General features: G+C 35.4%; 1 protein-coding gene across 1 annotated transcript in view; it reads right to left on the minus strand.

The window, feature by feature from the left end:
- MEOX2 (mesenchyme homeobox 2) overlaps window positions 1–18,346 on the minus strand; it is a 61,345-nt gene extending 42,999 nt beyond the window's left edge. Inside the window, exon 1 of the mRNA XM_004431409.3 lies at window positions 17,771–18,346. Coding sequence (XP_004431466.1) covers window positions 17,771–18,284 — 514 coding nt within the window. The 5' untranslated portion in view covers window positions 18,285–18,346. The remainder of the gene's footprint in view (window positions 1–17,770) is intronic.
- Window positions 18,347–18,845: the final 499 nt, after the last annotated feature.

Consider the following 18,845-nt stretch of genomic DNA (forward strand, 5'->3'; position numbering starts at 1 on the left):
ACATCTTGGGAATGATATTTTTGAATTACAAAGTTTAGCTATTTATGATCAATTCCTGCCCCACAAACCTTGATGCATAAGACAAAGGAATGCTTAAATCATAAAAATTGAGGATATGAACAAGGATGCCCTAGGAACAGATTTTGTGCATGATTCCAGGAACCCCAAACCTACCCTGCATTTCATATCTTCATTCTTCAACAAGGATCCTTATATTTTTCTCCAAGGGTGATTTGATCCAGGTCATAGTCTAAGATTTTCATGCACTCATGACTTCAGAAGTGGAAAGTAAGAAGCAAGAGGAATTGAGGCAGGTGTCATGCATTTTCTGAAACTTTCCTGGATTTCTCTGGATATTTTCATCAACTTTGCTACGTTTTTATATCCTCAATCATATTGTTGCCTTCAATTGTTTCCATCTTTGTCTTCGCTATTATGCTGTGGACCCTTCCAGAAACCTCAAGCTGTTCTATTCATCTTAGTGTACCCACAGCATAGAACCAAGTCCCTGGCACATAGTAGGCATTTAGTGAATTACGTCTGAGTTTGTGAATTATGAAGCTACTGAAACACCTATTGCATTGGTATGTGTGTCCAGGGCCAGGGAGAGGATAGGTTACAATGTGACACTAATTACCATTTATCTAAATAATTCTCTGAGCTTCTCATTGTTAAGGAATTCAGCTTGATCTACAATGCTAACGCTGCTTCCTAAGGTTAATAGGTGATTCAAAATGAAATGTAATTCTATTAGAAAATACAAAATGAGAGGTTTTTTTTAATATTAGAACTGTAGAGAAAATGTGAGAAAGTATTTACGTGCTGAGAATAGCACAACTACCTCATGAAAATTATGGATGCACTTTAAATTATGGATGCACTTTAAATAACATATTTAAATTTCCTATTGGTGTAGTTTGGCTTTCTCATATCCTGAGTTTTCAAGGTAAAATCATTCAGTTTGGATGTCACTTTTTTCCACTATGTACTAACATACATTTAAGTACTTTATTGCGTTTAACTAACATACTTTAATTAGTGATGCTTTTTTTTAAAATAGAGATGCTTTGCATATGCAGACTTTCTTCTAAATGTACTCTATAAAAAAACAACAACAACAACAACTCTTATCTCTACTTACTGTGCCCATGGAAAAAGTGCACCTTTTTTTTAATTTGAAAAAACTAAGATTTATTCATCTAAAGTAAAAAACAATTGCCATTAGTAACATAGATCACCACATCCATACTTTTACACACCAATGGCCCCCAATATTATATGAGCAAATTTTCAATATAGAAATAAACTTATAAATTTCACTCACTGAAAACAACTAAAATGTTTTCTCTACTCTTCTACACGGCCAATAAAACTTTATTACAAACTATATTCAGTCTGGCCTGATTCTGTTCCAAAATCTCTTAAAAACCATTAGAGTTGCCCAGATACTCATGTATGCTTGGCCCAGTGCTATAATGTGAGTATTTGTTTTTTGTGTTCCTAAGATAGCCTGAATGCCACCACTAACATTTTTCTACATTTTCATACTTGAATGTACACTCTCAACTCATAAATTTTAACATGAATGTATCAGGGATATCTTTGCTTAATATGTAGTGTTAATATTGCTTTTCTGCCACAGATCTCTAGCCATTCAATCATCAATTAATTTTACAAATTAATCTCTATTAAAAATGAATCCACTGATGAATAGTCCTCCTGTTTCCCACATACTCAAGACTCTGTGGTTGTGGTAGCTTAATTGTGTAATGTATGGCCACAGCCAAACAGGCCCAGATGTTTAACAGTACAGATGTTAGGGCTCCCTATTCTTCACTCTTCTTTGCATTTGCTCTTTTCTAATGCCAACACGAATACTTCATCTTCATTTTCTTCCTAAAAAGTTAAAAATCTCCTCTAATAGGCTCTTCTGGTTGTCAGCTACCTGACTTGCAATTCTGGAATTCAGACCGGGAACTATAAAAGAACAAATATTTTGAGAGGCTTTAAAAGTTAATAATTCTTTGTCATTAATTGCCACTGTCTGATTCTATTAAGTTTTCATACTTTCTCCCTGGAAAATCTAGTCTAATTCCTGGCATGTTCCCCACCCTTTCCCAGAAAAATGTTCTCCTCCCTATTCCTCAAGAGGCCTGGAAGAATCTCCCTAGTTGACCTTACATTTTTGAATATGTTTTCATTGTTTGCCTTCCCACTTCCAAAATTCTATTTCTTTTAGTGTTCACATGCATTATGTTGTATTTTACTTCATTTTAATTCTGTATTTATAATTCAATAATTTAATATCTCTGATTTTGCTTTTATTTTGATAACTGTCCAAATCCCAGTTTTATCCATTATGTTTGACTAATAATTAAATTAGGATACACTTTGGCCTCTTCAAAACCATGAATGTGTTTTATTTTTGTAAACATTTGGTTGAGTAAAGCAAGCATTTATCCAAAAAGTGTTTTAGCAAAATAATACTCCTTACATTTTACTTTCAGATATGCTTCAACTTTTACAGTTAATTTTTAACTGTATTTGGCCTAATGTGGTATTTGAATTCTCATCATCTCTTTGTCCACTTGAGGAGGTTCTCATCCTTGATGACTCTTTCAGTGGCTAAAGAGTAAGGAAGTTTGTCTTTTTGTCAAGAAGCCCTGTTCAACTGGACTTTCTAACAGATGGAAATTTTCTATATCTGCACTGTTCAATACATCGGCCAGTAGTCACATATGGCTAGCGAGTACTTGAAATGTGGTAAATGATACCAAGGAACTGATTTTTAAATTTTATTTAATTTTCAGTAATTAAAATTTAAATAGCCATAGGTGGCTAGTGGCTACCATACTACACAGCATAGGAGAGTATTATGATTATTGGTGATAAACACAGATATACAAATGACCATTTCCAGTAAATCTGTAATTTTTATTGAGCAACCATGTCTGACATTGCTCTGCATGTGCAGAAAAGGATAAGATTTAGAATACAGAGTCCCTGCCTCTTAGAACTTTTCAACCTAGAAACAGGAATATCCTAAACTAGTAGTTCTCAACTTTGGCTATACATTAGAATCACTTGGGAGTTTTTTAAAAATACCAATGACCAGGGAAATGATAAAATACCTGAGATTTGTTTCAAAATAATTGAGATAAAATGAGGGAGAAGTGAGATGTGAGTGCCATGTGTTGATAAATATTGAACATAATGGACACATGAGGGTTTATTATACTATTTTCTCTCTTCTTTTAATGCCATAATTTTTCATTATAAAATTTAAAAAATTTCAGCTCTAAACTAGCTTAACTTAATCATAATCCATGAGGCATCAGTATTTTTTGAGTGTCTAGATCATTCCAACATAACATCAGTGTTGAGAGTTACTGGTGTGAATAAAGAAATTTTATGACACCACGTTAATGAAAAAGGCCAGAAGCATGGAGAATCTGAAAGATATTTTTCTTTATGAATTGAAGGAATTATTGAAATAGAATCAGTATCAGAGTTATAGATAACAGAATTTTTTTAAAATGCCAAAATGTATTGCAATATGCATTCATTTTAACTCTTTTACAGAAATAAATGCTAACCCACTTGCACAAGTAGGCTTATTGCAAAACTCTCCTTTCATCAGTTTATATGATATGTGACTAAGCTCAGAACCACAAGTGAGATGATTTTGTTGGCTTGTGTGCCCCTCACTGTCATTGTTCTTCCCTTACTGGCCAGGCCACCTCATGTGTGGTCGCTTGTCAGTGTCTCAGATCTACATTCTCTAATCACGTAGCATTGTTTGAATATGGTTAACCAGTCATACTCAAACCAGAATGATAGACAAGCCATCATAGATTGAATCAGCATCATTATATCAACATCCTCATAAAAGCAACTTTTCATTTCTTTTTTAAAATTCAGTTTATTTGACAATAATCTAGTTTTCTTTTTCAAATCACCAACTATATTTGTGCGACTGTCCAATACTACAGAGCAGATTGATTAATATTCCATATTTTTTTCCAATTGCCCAAGGGTTTCAGATTTAATTTAATTTTTTGGCTTTGTTAGACAGACACTTAAAATACTACAATTACTTGGCTGTTTATATTGTGCAAAAGTTCAACAATACACAGCATAACCTCACAAAATGTTTATAGAATCTCATGTCTCACCCAAAAATAATGGAATGAGGCATTTCCATACGTTAACAGGAAATTGGGTTTAATAATCACTAAATTGTTGAAAATATAGACACTTTCCTTTATTTATTTATTTATTTTTGTGAGGAAGATCAGCCCTGAGCTAACATCCATGCTAATCCTCTTCTTTTTGCTGAGGAAGACCGGCCCTGAGCTAACATCTGTTGCCAATCCTCCTCCTTTTTCTCCCCAAAGCCCCAGGAGACAGTGGTATGTCATAGCTGCACATCCTTCTAGTTGCTGTATGTGGGACTCGGCCTCAGCATGGCCGGACAAGCGGTGTGTTGGTGCACTCCTGGGATCCGAACCCGGGCCGCCAGTAGGGGAGTGCACGCACTTAACCGCTAAGCCACAGGGCCAGCCCCTCACCTTCCTTTAAAATGTAGATGTTCTTTGCTGACTTATGATAAAGTTTTTAATAAATGCATATTTATTTTTGTCCTCATTTATTCACAAATGGTAAATATATACCTAGTAATCACAGGTATTTCACTTTGAGAAAGTATCCATAAAAATCAATCAGTATCCATAAAAATCAATCAGAAACAAACACAGATAATTACGTAAGCTGGATATTCATTAAACTCTCCTATGGATTGCCCAAGAATCTTTTGAATTTTCCCTACTACTTGACTTCTGGAATCAAGAGTCTCAAAAAACCCCTAATATAGATAATTCATTCATCATTAGTGAAGCATTTTCTGTGCCAAGCATTTCTATACCAAGCACTTGGGTGCACCTAACCTGATGCTGGAGATAGCACACTAAAAGAAAAAGAAGACACTGACTTTTCCTTTGGGAGTGCATTAATTCAAAATCAAAGACTAGAGACATGTGACATAAGAATAGCAAAGAAAGGGGCTGGCCCGGTGGCGTAGTGGTTAAGTTTGCACACTCTGCTTCAGCGGCGCGGGGATCGCAGACCCGGATCCCAGGCACAGACCTATGCTCAGCTTATCAAGCCATGCTATGGCAGCCATCTCACATATAAAGTAGAGGAAGATGGGCACAGACATTAGCACAGGGCCAATCTTCCTCAGCCAAAAGAGGAGGATTGGCAACAGCTGTTAGCTCAGGGCTAATCTTCCTCAACAAAAAAAAAATAGCAAAGAGAACCACGAGGTAAAATTTAAGTGAATTATTATGCAATATATAGACACTAATGTGGTAAGGGAAATGCAATGAGTAGTGTAGGGTAGTATTGACCTGAGAAGGTGTCACAAGCCAGATTTTAATGAAAATAATGACTATATATTGGAAAAAGATATTATAGACTACGGGATCAAAATACAAAATAAATCTGGTAGGCAGTATAGAGCTAAATAGACACACACACACACACACACACACACAAGTACACGTAAAACTAGTGAAATCTGAATAAGGTTACTAGATTATATCAGTATCAGTTTCCTGGATTGAATCAATATCAGTTTCCTGGTTATGTTATTTTATTATAATTATGCAAGATATTACCACTGTGGGAAACTGGGTAAAGAGTATAAGGAATCCTTCCGTATTATTTCTTACAACCGCATGTGAATTTACAATTTTCTCAAAATAAAAAGTTTTTTTTAAAGGGGTAGGCATAAACAAGCCTATTGAAGAAACACTGGTTAAAATACAAGCAAAACCAATATCAACAAAACCCTCCCAGCTGGTCAATAAAGCGTTTAATAATTGAACTGGGAGATTGCAGATGGAAGCCCATAATTTATAGCCCTAAGTTCTTATCAAAGGAAATTAGATAGTAAGTATATGTAGCATGTCACTAGGTGTTCTTGACTAAATGGGAGATGCAGAAAATATGGAAAACTTCTTGAATGCAGCTACAACTATATATATATAGGTACCTACATTAGAAAGTATCAGAACATTGTTTTAAACTAACGTTTAGCCTTGTGTTCCAAAGACTAAATGAAGAGATCACTTTGACAGGAAAATACTGCTCTAAGTCTATCTTTCTGATTCTATATAAAATATATATGAGATTGTATTATATATTAATTATATATTATATTTAATTATATATAATATATTATATGATATATATTAGATGTATATATCTGATAGTAAACAAAATTTGGTTGCGTACAAGAATCAGTACAAGTAAAATCTAGTAGTGTATCATTGGTGGACATTGGCCACTCCATGTGTCATATACATCAAAGCCTATAATTAAACATTCACATTGTAAGTGTGGAATAATTTCAGTTTAATGTAGACTTCCAAGAAGAGGAATGACAGAGTCAAAATATTACTATATGTTGAATATACAATTACATTAGGGAAACATGAAAAGATGTAAAGATACTCAGAAGAGAGCTACATAAGGAGTCCCAGGGAGAAAACTAAATGAAGTATAAGAGACATCAAAGTAGGAATAGGAAAACAAAGAGAAGGATGTGGAACAGAATGGATTTGGGCCGAGCTGTGTAGGAAGAAGCAGCATAACTGAGTCCTGAATATAACTTTAGTGGAAAAAGAGAAACCATCAATTGAGACCATTAATGTGAAGGCATTTTGAATGTAAATTAAAATTATGTAAAAGAGAAATTATTTTTTGTTACTTTGGTAATGGAGTTGTGTCTGGACAAAAAAGGAAAAAAAAGTCTCTTTGAAGAACCAACTACATTTTTCATGCTTAATTTTGTGTTTTGAGAGTCTAGTTAGAACTAAGGATCTGGAGTTAGCATGAGGGGTCAGTGTTAGTGTGTTCCAGAGGTTATATGGTCAGTTGTATTGGGGAGGAGCAGATGGTTTTGGTGTTTACAGATTATGGGGAAGATGGGTGTGGGCAGGAGCAGAGGAGAAACAAGGAAGACATGTCTGGTAAGCAAAGACAAAATGGCCAACTGTTAATATTTTTGAGTATCTTCTATGCAAGAAGATTGTATTCAATTAAAAAAAATAAAATCAATACTTATCTAAGAATGGAGATAAAGTTAATGACTTGAGACAAGGGAGAGTTGTTTGGTGTCTACCTGTAGGTATTTGTTACTTTGAACACAAAAAGGAAAATACATTACGGGTAAAGCTCAATTTAACAAAATTTACTTCTATTAAATTAAAAATTTTAAAACAGAAAACAGATCCTTCAATTCACAAACGGCTGCCCAAAATATGATTCTGTTTACATAAATATCTATTACTTATAGACATAATATAGCAAAGTCCATTTGCACATTGCGAGCTATTAAACTTTAAGAAGCTTTGGTTCATTGTATAAGGTGTCAAAAATATGCAGGCACATTAGTAATAGATAACAAGAACTACATCATTAGAAAATTGAAAGTAAGAAAGTACAACAGTGTTCATATTCACAAAATAAGAATGAAAAATGACTGAGGTAATCATAAAATCAGAGAGAGGTGGTTTACACCCAAGTAAAGCACTTGGTCAAATTCCATTTTATTCACTCAAAAGCAGTAGCCAACAGTTTAAATGATGCTGAAATTTATTTTTATTGGGAAGACTAAAAACTTAAGGCTTCAAAATATTTTATGAGATTTTCCTTTTAAGGGCACTAGGCTGAAGTCAGGATATGGAAGTTCAGTTGCCACTACTTGGCTGAACGGACAGACATTACTTAACTCCTCTGGGCGCATTCTCTCATCTAGGAAATACACTCATTGAACTGGGTGATGCCTTGCATCTCTTCTAGTGTTTCGATCACTGAATCTCATGATCTGTTTAAACATTGTGGATTACAACTCGTTAAGAAAACTGACAAATCAAGCCTACTCTGAAACTCAAGAGGAACGAACTAGTCGATACAGTTGGCCCCTTCTTGTCACTGGTGTGTATTACTGAACATTGACTGTTTTGTTCTTCTTCCTGTACCCCTCTCCCTACTCCCTCCCAAGCCTCCCATTATCTAACAGAGAAGCAATCGCTAGCCCTTTGAACTTCCCTCATTTTAGGGAATAAATTGCTGTGAATCTAGGAGATTTGAAAAAGTTAACTCTTGGTACTTAGAATTTTAATACAGCATTTGATCCTACTGTTTATTCAAAAGCAACTGTCACAGACTATCACATATAATAATTTAAAATTTCTCTGAAATACATTTCTAAATTCCCCACATTGAACAGTGGGTGTAGGAGAGGTGACTAAGCTAAATAGAGTGAAAGTGGTCAATCGTCCAGGACTTGCAACTCAGGCAAGTTTTGTTGTTCTCTATCACCTCAAGCTAAGCAATAATTCTCAAGAATTTATTAAATATAAATAAATACACAAATTATTTTCTTTGAAAAAAATAAATTATTACCACAATAAAACTGTTTTTCTGCATTTTATGTGAAAGATAATACATATTTAGTTTTTTGTGATATTTGCCATTCTTGAGGGTCTCCAAATAGAACCATCAAAAATAACAAAGAGCTACAATACATCAATTCTCTGTGGAATACACTTTGTAACACAGCAGAAAAATGTCATGCCCAACCTTCTAGTTAACAACTGAAACAGAGACCTGAAATTTCATTGTCATATTTAAATCCCTTTGGTTTAAGTTCTGTCCCTCTTGACTAAATGCCCCTTTGCACATTCCTCTTGAAAACAGGTGTTTGAGGGAGAAGTGGCAGGAGACACCTGAGAAAGGTTAGGAGATGTCCAAGCCAAAGAGGCTACGGAATGGGAGTCTTAAGTCCTCACCTTAAGAGAAGGCAACTTGAGTCTCTTACACAACTTGGTATAGAACTCACCATACATTTCAGGAAAATGGCATGCAATTTACAACTCTAGGGACCATTGCAGATTATTTTAAATCTTTAGCAATCTTTTAGGCAAGCAACATTTCCTATACACTATTAGTAGTAAAATACAAATAAACAGGCAACATAAGGCAGAGATTGTTTTCAGATGGTGCACACCACAACATAACTGTACTTACATTGATATATGATAAAAATAACAACTAACACTCACTGAGCCAAACATTGTTCTAAGTGCTTTATGTTTATTAACTCACTTTAACTTTTAGCAAATTAAGGTACAGAGAGGTTAATCACAGGTGGTAAGAGAGACAGATGTGTTCTCCCAGATCTACTTTCAACATTTCTCTTCTGTGGCCTGCATTCCTTGTGGGTTGACTTCTATGAACTTCATCCACTGAGACTCGTGTGCTCTGCTTCTCTATCTCCTGATTACGTCTGGCCAATGGGAGGCAACAGAAGGAGACTGGAAGGCATGAAGACAGATGACTGGATATCAGCTGCAATCGTCCACCTAAGTTTCCAACTTTGCCAGAAGGCTTCTGTCCTGCTGCTCTTACTGGATTCTGGATTACTGGAAAAGCTCCCTCTATTTGTCCCCTCAGATTTACAGGAGCTAATCTTTTCCAGTTGTGGGCAGACCCTGGGTGATTCACCATTTCCCGTTGCTTCCCTACATAGTGTCCACCATCAAATAGTCATCATCAAACTCTCTTCAATTATCTCTTTGAATGTACCACCTATTTCTTTGTCTGATAGGTTGACTGAGAAATAAGATAAATCCTTTATGATTTATCAATTAATGGCTAAATATGCAAAAACAAAAAAAAAGTGTTGCTGGTTCGTTCTGTTTTCCCAAGCATCTGATTATCTAAGAATAAACTTGGTAAATCTCTACTTTCAGGAACAAAGAATAGTTCTGGAAGAAAAGGTATCTGTAATTCCCTGAATTTGAAGGTTGACATTCAAAAGATGGTAATCCCGGAAAAGTGGGTGGCAGCAGGCCCCAGATCTGGATGCCTAACCTCTGGCTTGCCTGTCATTTCAATCTGTCTCAATAGTTTACATCTAAATGCTGTCTAATTCAATGCATTCAGACCCATTTATATTTCAAATAAGAAAAAAAATCCCAAAGTAAACGTAGCCTGTAGTTGGGGAGATTTTAATTGTTAAAGGCAGTAAACATACTGAGAGTGCATTTTACTTTTGAAAAATATTAAATACAGAGATGTCACTTAATTTCAATCTACCCGGTTAGTAGTAAAGCTCTCTTTAGATGGTTCTTAAAACGTGAAAGCTGTTTGCTAAACTACTGGTGTCCTGCAAAATCAATGCTACCTTTTATCTATTTAGTTCCCACTAAGTTTCTGATGGCATGATTCTATTTTCCTGAACCACATATTTTAGCTATCAAAATAAAATCAATCACTTGTGAAATTTACTTGGTATTCATTGTTCATCTGATAAGTCACGGCCCATTTAAAGTTTTTTTTTCAACTAATAAAAATACACCTTGGTTTAGTTTGCTAGTTTTTCAGGAGGCTAAGAAGAATCATCCACGAGTTCACTGTGCAGTCCAGACACTGTAAGAAGCTGCCTCTACAGACATTGAATACATTTCACCACTACATTTGCAAGTAACTATCACTTTGCAAAAATAAGTTTTTATTTGGGTGTCATTTCTGGCAAAGCTTTAAGACTATATTTTCAAAGAGCAAAATTCCAGGGCTTTAAAATTCTACTGGCATCCACCAACCTAAGCTGGACCCTCCTCTAGGTTTCCGCAGGGCCTGAGAGAGAAATGACTTCATCTTAATCATTTTCTTGCCCACAGTCATGTAAGATAACTGGAGAATTTTTTTTCTTGTAGCATTATGGGAATCTCTTCAACTGTGTGGAGAATAATGAGCTAGAGGAAGAGAAAAACAAAAGAAAACAAAAACTGCAGGGGAGTTGGCATATTTCGCTTTAATGACTATCATTGATTACCAGCTTCAGCCCGTTGAGCTCTCCACACAGCTGTATATGCTTCAAGCCTAATATTTTATTTTGTAACTGGAACATTTAACATCATACTAGAGACTCTAATGTGAATGGTCTAGTGCAGATAATCTGTTATCAAGAAATTAAATTTGGAATTCTATTTCTCTCTTAGTGTTCATATATCTTTATATAAATGTATTATTTTAAGGTGTGCTTTAAGTATAGCTGCCATGTCCTAGTTAATCCAACACCCTCCCTGCTTTCTTTTTACCATTAATCTTTCTACCAAAATGCAGTAGAAACTAAAAACCATGAAAAATAAACATCTTATATTCATAATTTCAAGGAATATAGCCTATCCAAGCTTCAAGAAACATACCTATAACATCTTAGAAAGAAAGCTTATGAAAACAAACAAGATATTTAAATACATTTGAAAGCTTCAAATTGAATTGATTCTATGAAATTCTGAAGAGCAACAATATTTGAATTTAAATCCTTAATCAAAACCCTAACATTTTTACCACTACAAGTTATTACCTACTAAAATTATATTTGCGGTAAAAGTAAAAACTCCAAGGATGTAAAAATTAAGTCACCAAAATACACACAAATATTTTAAAATCCTTAAGCTTTTAAGGTAGTGATAACTTTTAAAAGTAGGATAGCAATAATAACATGTAAGTTAAAGATCCAATTTATTAATATTTAAATCTATATAGTATAGAGAGAGCAAAGTGATTATATTTTTGAAATAAATATAACTATTTCACTTTCATATAAACTCTTTTGAAAAAATGTATACATATAATACAAATTTTACCTGATTATTCTTGTTCATATGCACATGTAAGAGACCAAAAAGCATATCATAAAATATTTTCAGAATCCTATGAAAACCAATATTCCAATATACAGTACCAAATTTACAGACAGTAAGATGTATAAATTAAGAAATATTATATTGCTGTGGAAAATGTAACATTATAAATAAAGGTTTCATGAATAATGGGATATGTTTTTATTGTATATTTAAAATTCCAAATATAGAAGAAAATTAATACTTGACCCATTCAATCACATATTATTGTATACTTTTATCAAGTAATTTTCTGTTAATTTAGTAATAAACATGTCAAAAGGTTTTAAATAGAAATATTTACTCTGAAATATAACAACGTCTGAAATTTATACAAATGATTCAATAGATATATTATTGATTATTTTGTATCATAAAATACTAACATAACTTTCTTAATGAGAAGACAAATTCCCCACACTTTTATAATGTAAGCGGAAAACCATTAGAGAAAAGGGCATCAGATTTAAATTAATTCTGCCTCAACACAGGTAATGCAAATTGAAGGCTGAGACCTGAATGACCTTTATCATTGTAAGTTTTGCTCCATGAGAGCAATAAAATATTCCGCAAGGTTATTTTGATACTCAAATATCAAGTTGATTTTGAACCTCGCCGATGACTATGATTTAGGAGTAGCGTAGAGAGCGTTGCGACCAACTTTTCTTTATTGTGTTATTCCATCTCTACTTGGGGGTTTCAGCTTAATACAGCTATTCCAAGAAATAGTCATAGGAGCACTTTCTTTACAACCTCTACAAAAAAGCTTATTATTGATAACTAAACCATATTAATGACTAAAGCACATACTATCAAGAAATACATAGTGACAATAAAATGTGTTTTATTGCTTAAATATGTTAAATAGGAAATGCATCATACCTACCTCAGTTTCTAATTTGTGGACTTTGGTCTTGGTTTGTGTTTCATCTTTTTTTTTCTTTTTCTTTTAACCATTGGAATCAATCACTAATACCATAACCCATGAAATGTAATTTACCCGACCACTCAAGAATTAATCCTTCTTATTTTAGGATTTCAATCTAGGGGGAAAAAATGCTACTCCTGATAGTCTCACTTCATGTGCTAATCTATTTTCCCCACAAAATGTTTTATTATAAAAAACAAAATGGCAAAAATATAGAAAACTTGAGAGATAAATCATTCACAACTATTAACTCAACAAATATTAATTAAGGAATTCCTGTGTATTTTATTTTCTAATATTTTTCCATCCTTAGCATTTATCATTCATAGATGTTGTAATCATTATAGCAATGCTTGGAAAAGAGACACGCTCCGAAATTGTACAAATAAATTAGTGAAGTAAGCATAATCTAAAACTAAAATATATTATTGTATTATATTGGCTTTTCTCATTTGAAATAAAATTCTAAAAAGCCCTCACATCTTTGTTTTGTGTTTCCGGCTGCCATTTTTAACATAGTAAATGAAAAACATTGCCTAGGATATATATATATTTTAAGATAGTAAATGAATAAAATTGGCACCATTACCAGGCCAAGTACATGTAATAAATTTATAAGTGGGGATTTTTTACATAATTCAGCTATTTATTCATCCATAAATTTTTTTCTCAAATGAAAAAGTTAATTCATCTATTAAATACGGAATTAATCTCCCAAATTTCCCCGAATCTAAGGGAAGAGGTTGATCCCTTTCGCTATTTCATTTTTGTTTTAAATTAATTTCTTACACTGTGTAGGTCTTATAATAAATATTATAAGTTATTATAAATTCCAACGCTGTGATGGAGGGTCTATGTCTTCAAACAGAGAGGGAAAACGAGGTAATGCTTAAAATATCTTTTTCAGTTTATTAGTGGAGATCAGTTTGCAGGGTGCCAACATAGTGGTTTCCATTGATAATTACTGTAAACAAAGATTAAAATTTTAAATACTTAGTACTGGGTTTTTAACCCAAATGAAAGTTTTAGCCTTGCATTTAATACTTTTCATTTTCAAATGAACTATATAAGGATATTTACACAGAACTGGAAACTATTCCTATTTTTATTTGCATTCTTCCTTCCATTCATTGTTGACTTTCAACAATAGAGCACCTTAGTTCTAAAGGAATTGCTGCTCTTGACTTTTTGAGTGTAATCATTTGAGAATACTCATGTAGGTCAATGGTACTTAGAATATTTTTTATGTCAGGTCACTATTTAAAAATGTTCATGCCTAAAATTAATCTATCACTCTAAGAAAAAGACTGAAAATGATGTATTTTTTATTCCATAGATTTGAGACATTTAATTGTTCCATATTCTCTTATAATCATCAAGATCCAATAGACTCCTTTTTAAATTACAAAGCAAATGCTGAAAAGCTATAGTCCAGTAACACAGAGGTGAATAATAAAATAACTTTTTCGTTTAGAAAACATGATGATTGAAATATCTAGAAAAAATTACAATTATAATATCAGAGTTAAGGTGGGTAAGACATTACTCTGCATTTAACTTCCAGCTTATTAATGTAATACTTGCCTGTCATTCTGGACAGTCAAGCATATAGACAGATGTAACTAGACAACAAATATTTTATGATCTTGTAGTAATAAATAAAATATTTTCAATTTTACAAGAATCTAACAATGCAGAACACGGTAAAATGCACATCCCCAAATCATTTCCTTCCCTGTTTATATAATTTTGACTTTTTATGAAATATGTACTTATATTCATTCAATTAATTTGAATATTAAATAGTTACATATTTATACTGTATATTACCTACATAAAAACTAAAATTAGATTGATTAATCTATTTTGGTTATTTTAACTGAAAGTGGGCAGTTTATACCTATTACTACATTGCTTGGAGTACAATCAAACGTAATTGAAGCCAAGTAGTTCACACTATTTATAGATATTTTTTCAGAATCACCTGCTTTGTACAGATTGTTTTAAGTACAGTTGTCAAGTTTTGATTTTTTAAGAGTTCCTTTGAAGGCATGGCAGATGTTGGCTTGGCTAATAATGCTGGAAAGCATAGCAGGTTCAAAGTTGCAAAAATGTTTGACACATAAAAAAAGTGTGATTTTCTATTAAACTTGGTTATTTTCAATTGTCAATAAACTATAATGGAAGCCTAAAGTCCATAAATATTTGTTTCTAGACCCTTACACTTCTTGAGTTTGTATATGTGTGTGTTCATGTGTGTTGGGAAGGGGAAATGCATGTAAATGCATGCTGGAAAATGTTACATATTGTAGTTTCAGCATCATTACCATGGGTAAAAATTTAGGTTGTTTTCCAGTATTTTCTGGTGCTTAAAATTCTATTAGAATTTCACACAGTCATGCATGCATGCAATCTGAGTATTAGATGCAAGGATACAGAATTTTGGTTCCGACTTTGCCCTGGATTTATGTACTGCATTTACTTTCAACTAGAATACGTGGCAATTATAAACTGCCTAACAAATATAAATGATTTCTATTATACACGATGTGACTTTCATCTAATACTATTTCTTTTTAGTTTTAAGAATTCAGAAATTAATTTAATTATATTTTTTTGGAAATATTTAAATATTAAACCATGCTATAAGCAATGAGAGACTTATATGTTAATAATATATCAGAATTATAGTGATTTCCTCCATTGCTTTAGTTTCTGCTATATCAAGATACCTTTATAATACTATGAAATGAAATAACTATGAACGTAAATTATGGAAGACCAAATGCAATATCATCTCAGGAGAAAGATATCTTGAATTAAAATCTACCTAGAGAGCTAACAAATATTAATTAACTTGAACAGTGAAATTGGCACTAAATTTTATTTTCAATGAGCATACATAGATTTAACCAAAAACTGTTGTGAAATTTCCTTTTAAATAGTCAAAAGTTCTTTCAAAATATCCCATCAAAGAAAACGTTCATTCTAACTCCCCAGTGATCCTATCTTTGGTGATGACTAATTGTATTTCCCACTCAAGATGTAATCTATTAATACTTTATGTAACTGATGCAAACTTTGGGGATTGTTTGTTTTTTTCACTACTTTAATTATCAGCTTCAACATGTAAAAATAAAGTTATTTTGTTATACGGTTATTTCCCACCAAAACAGGGTTGCACTATTAATATAACCAATTTTTTAAGAAAGTTGTTATTAAAATAATTTAAAGGAACCCACTTTAAATTCTTTAAATTTAAATTAAACCCACCAGTTCTTAGATCCCACTTTCTCTGTTTCTCCCCAACCAAAATAACATGTGCCTATATGAATATTCAGTTTGCCGTAAGAAACTTAGGTGTGTTTGGTTCAGTTCAGGAAGCATAGGAACAATCCATCACATAGGTTTCTCATTGCAGAAGTAAAATGAACAGTAAGAGCTTCTAGTAATTGCAGAAGTGCTGCTGACCAATTTGAACTGGGATCTGCTTCCAAAAAAAGTTACACTGGTATCAAATGCTGAGTCTAGGAAATGATCACTGCATTCTAAAAATGACCTTTTTTCTGGTGAAGATGGAAACCTTCTTGTTATGATTAACCTTTTAACTTTGTCTTAAGAGAGTTTCACATATGGTTAGTAAAAACCATTAAAATGAGTGATACTGCTGGTAACTTTCTTAGATATAAACTAATTTGTGATGGAGCATTAAAAGTTCACCTCTGACCTTGGAAAGTAAAAGTTAGATTTTAAGTTTGTGATAGAAGAATCCATCTCATACTAACACTGAAGAACAAATGATACTATTGCTGCAAAGGCACATGAGAAATATGCAGTTCAATCATTGTCATTTATGTGGGATCTTACCTAAAGCATTATAAAGGATAAACATTTTCCAATCTTTCAAACCAATACCTGGAATTACCTTCTTAGGACTGTTAAACCAATTCCGCAAAGGAAGAAAAATTTGTAAATATTATATTAAATGACCCTTTCCAAAAAGATGGGACGCATGTTGCGCTATTAGCTACAGAAGAAAACCCACAAATTCTCTGATCGTCAAGTATCTTTTAACAACTTCATAATGATACAGATAAGTAACGGCTTTGAGGAATTGTCTGTAAAACTTTAGTTTCTCTAAATTGCTTCAATTTAGTTGGCAGCCTGTGCCTTCAAGCCTCCGCGTTCAGTAAGCTTCCCGTTTTGCGTGGCTGCTCGAGTTATCCCCACGTAGATCAGCGCCTTCTGCGTGCACCCTCGCACACCAGCCTCAGGCACATAGCGAACCAGCACTACCCGGATTGTCGTTTGTTTCCCCATACTTGTCTCCGATAATACTCAGTTGGAGGAGGATTTTACTTTCCACTTTAGAAATTTAAATTAGCACCACACGAATACAACTACTATTAAGAATCATCACTCTTCAAGAGTCTGAGTGTGTATTTATTTACAATTTTCTGACACGTTCCTTTAAATCCTCTGAATTCCTAGATTATGTCTTCTTCCCCTAGAAAGGGAAATTTTTACCATTTGGAATAGGCTGCTATTTAAAGAACTCTGAAATCAGAATATTTTTAAAAAACGACAACTTATTTTTTCTCATACTCTCTGCCAAGTTCCATTGCAAGTTCCAAATATTGTGCAATAATTTGGAAATCCAGTTAACGATGGGAAAAATCGAGCCACTCGGAGTCGGGAACTTGCAAAGGAAAAGTCAAGGAGCGGCACCCGCACGCACGCCCAGCGGACACTGCATCCCAGGGTGCACTCCCCTCCCCATCGCTCAGAGGAAAGGTCACGCTTCGCAATCGATTTCACATATTGTCACTTGTTCTTTTTTCTTAACTCTCTGGTAAACTAGTTTGAACCTTGGAGGGCTTAGCGCTGTTGGCTGCAGTGTCGCCCTCGGAGAAACACGTGCCCCCAAATAACAGGACCAAAGCAGCCCCGCCGAATTTGGCGACGGGGAGCCAGAGAGGGCAACAAGACATGTACCATATTCCCTGCCGCCTCACTATAGTGCGAGAATCCTCCCTGTCATCTCTCCGCCCCCTTTCGCCGAGGGTGCCCGGTGCGTCCTTACCTGAGCTATCGCTTTTCCTCTTGCCGCCGCTTCTCTTCTCCGCCTCAGCGGGTGACAGCGCCTGGCGGCCGTAGTCCCCAGGCGCGCACGCGGCCCCGGTCGGGGTGCTGGAGCCCAAGCTGGAAGAGTTGGAACACAGGACCGGTGGGCTGCTTCCCAGCTCCGGGGGCCCTCCCGAGTCCGCCTGGAGGCAGAGGCTGTGCCGAGCTGCACTCGGAGGGGAGGACATCTGCGGGAGGTGCCAGTTGGTTTGCAGAGCTTGGTGCTGTTGCTGTTGGTGGTGGTGATGGTGATGATGGTGATGGTGGTGGTGCCCCCTGTGATGCTGGCTGGCAAACATGCCCTCCTCGTTGGGGTATCCCGCGATTATGCAAGACGAGGAAGAAGTGGAGAGCTCGGGGTAGGACATATGGTCAGATCTTCCATGGAGGGCGAGAGAGGATTGGGAGAACGGGTGCAAGCCTTGCGCGGTGGCGTGAGGGCTGCGCAGGCAGCCAAAGAGCGGGTGTTCCATAGCATGCAAGTCTCGGGTTCCAGGCAGAAGACTTCACGACGAGTCCAAACGCCACTACCCTCTGTCACTTTTCACTGGAAACCGTGTGACTTTTCCCCTTCCCAAAGCAATAACCGCCCGCGTTTCTGCAGAGCTCGGATAATCCCTGTCCTGAGCCCCAGCGGCCAGCCTCCTTCACATATAAACACTCGGACCTGGAGGAGCTTCCCTCCGAACTACTCAGATGTCAAGAGTAGGAGAGGTTGAAGCCAAAAGAAGGTGGTCCCAGAGAACTGCTTTCAGGGGGAAACGGCTCTGAGAGGTTATAAATAGAGTGTAATGTGAGCTGGGGGCTGGCTTAGGAGGCCAGCGCTGACCACATGCAAACTCCCTCCAAAACTCCCGCTCAGTGTGCGCCACGCGCTCCCAGTTCCACTTCCTATCTCCGGCTGGACGCACGCAGCGCGTCCACGCCCGCCGGCCCCCGCCAGCCGCCAAGGCTGCAAGCGGCGCGCCTGGCGCCTAAACCCCAGCCCCGGCGGGCGTTGGCTCTCCCCTCTCGACTCGGTGCACCGAGGCGCG

Source organism: Ceratotherium simum, chromosome 1 (genome assembly GCF_057802395.1).
Source record: "Ceratotherium simum simum isolate JZ-2026a chromosome 1, ASM5780239v1, whole genome shotgun sequence".
NCBI lineage: Eukaryota > Metazoa > Chordata > Mammalia > Perissodactyla > Rhinocerotidae > Ceratotherium > Ceratotherium simum.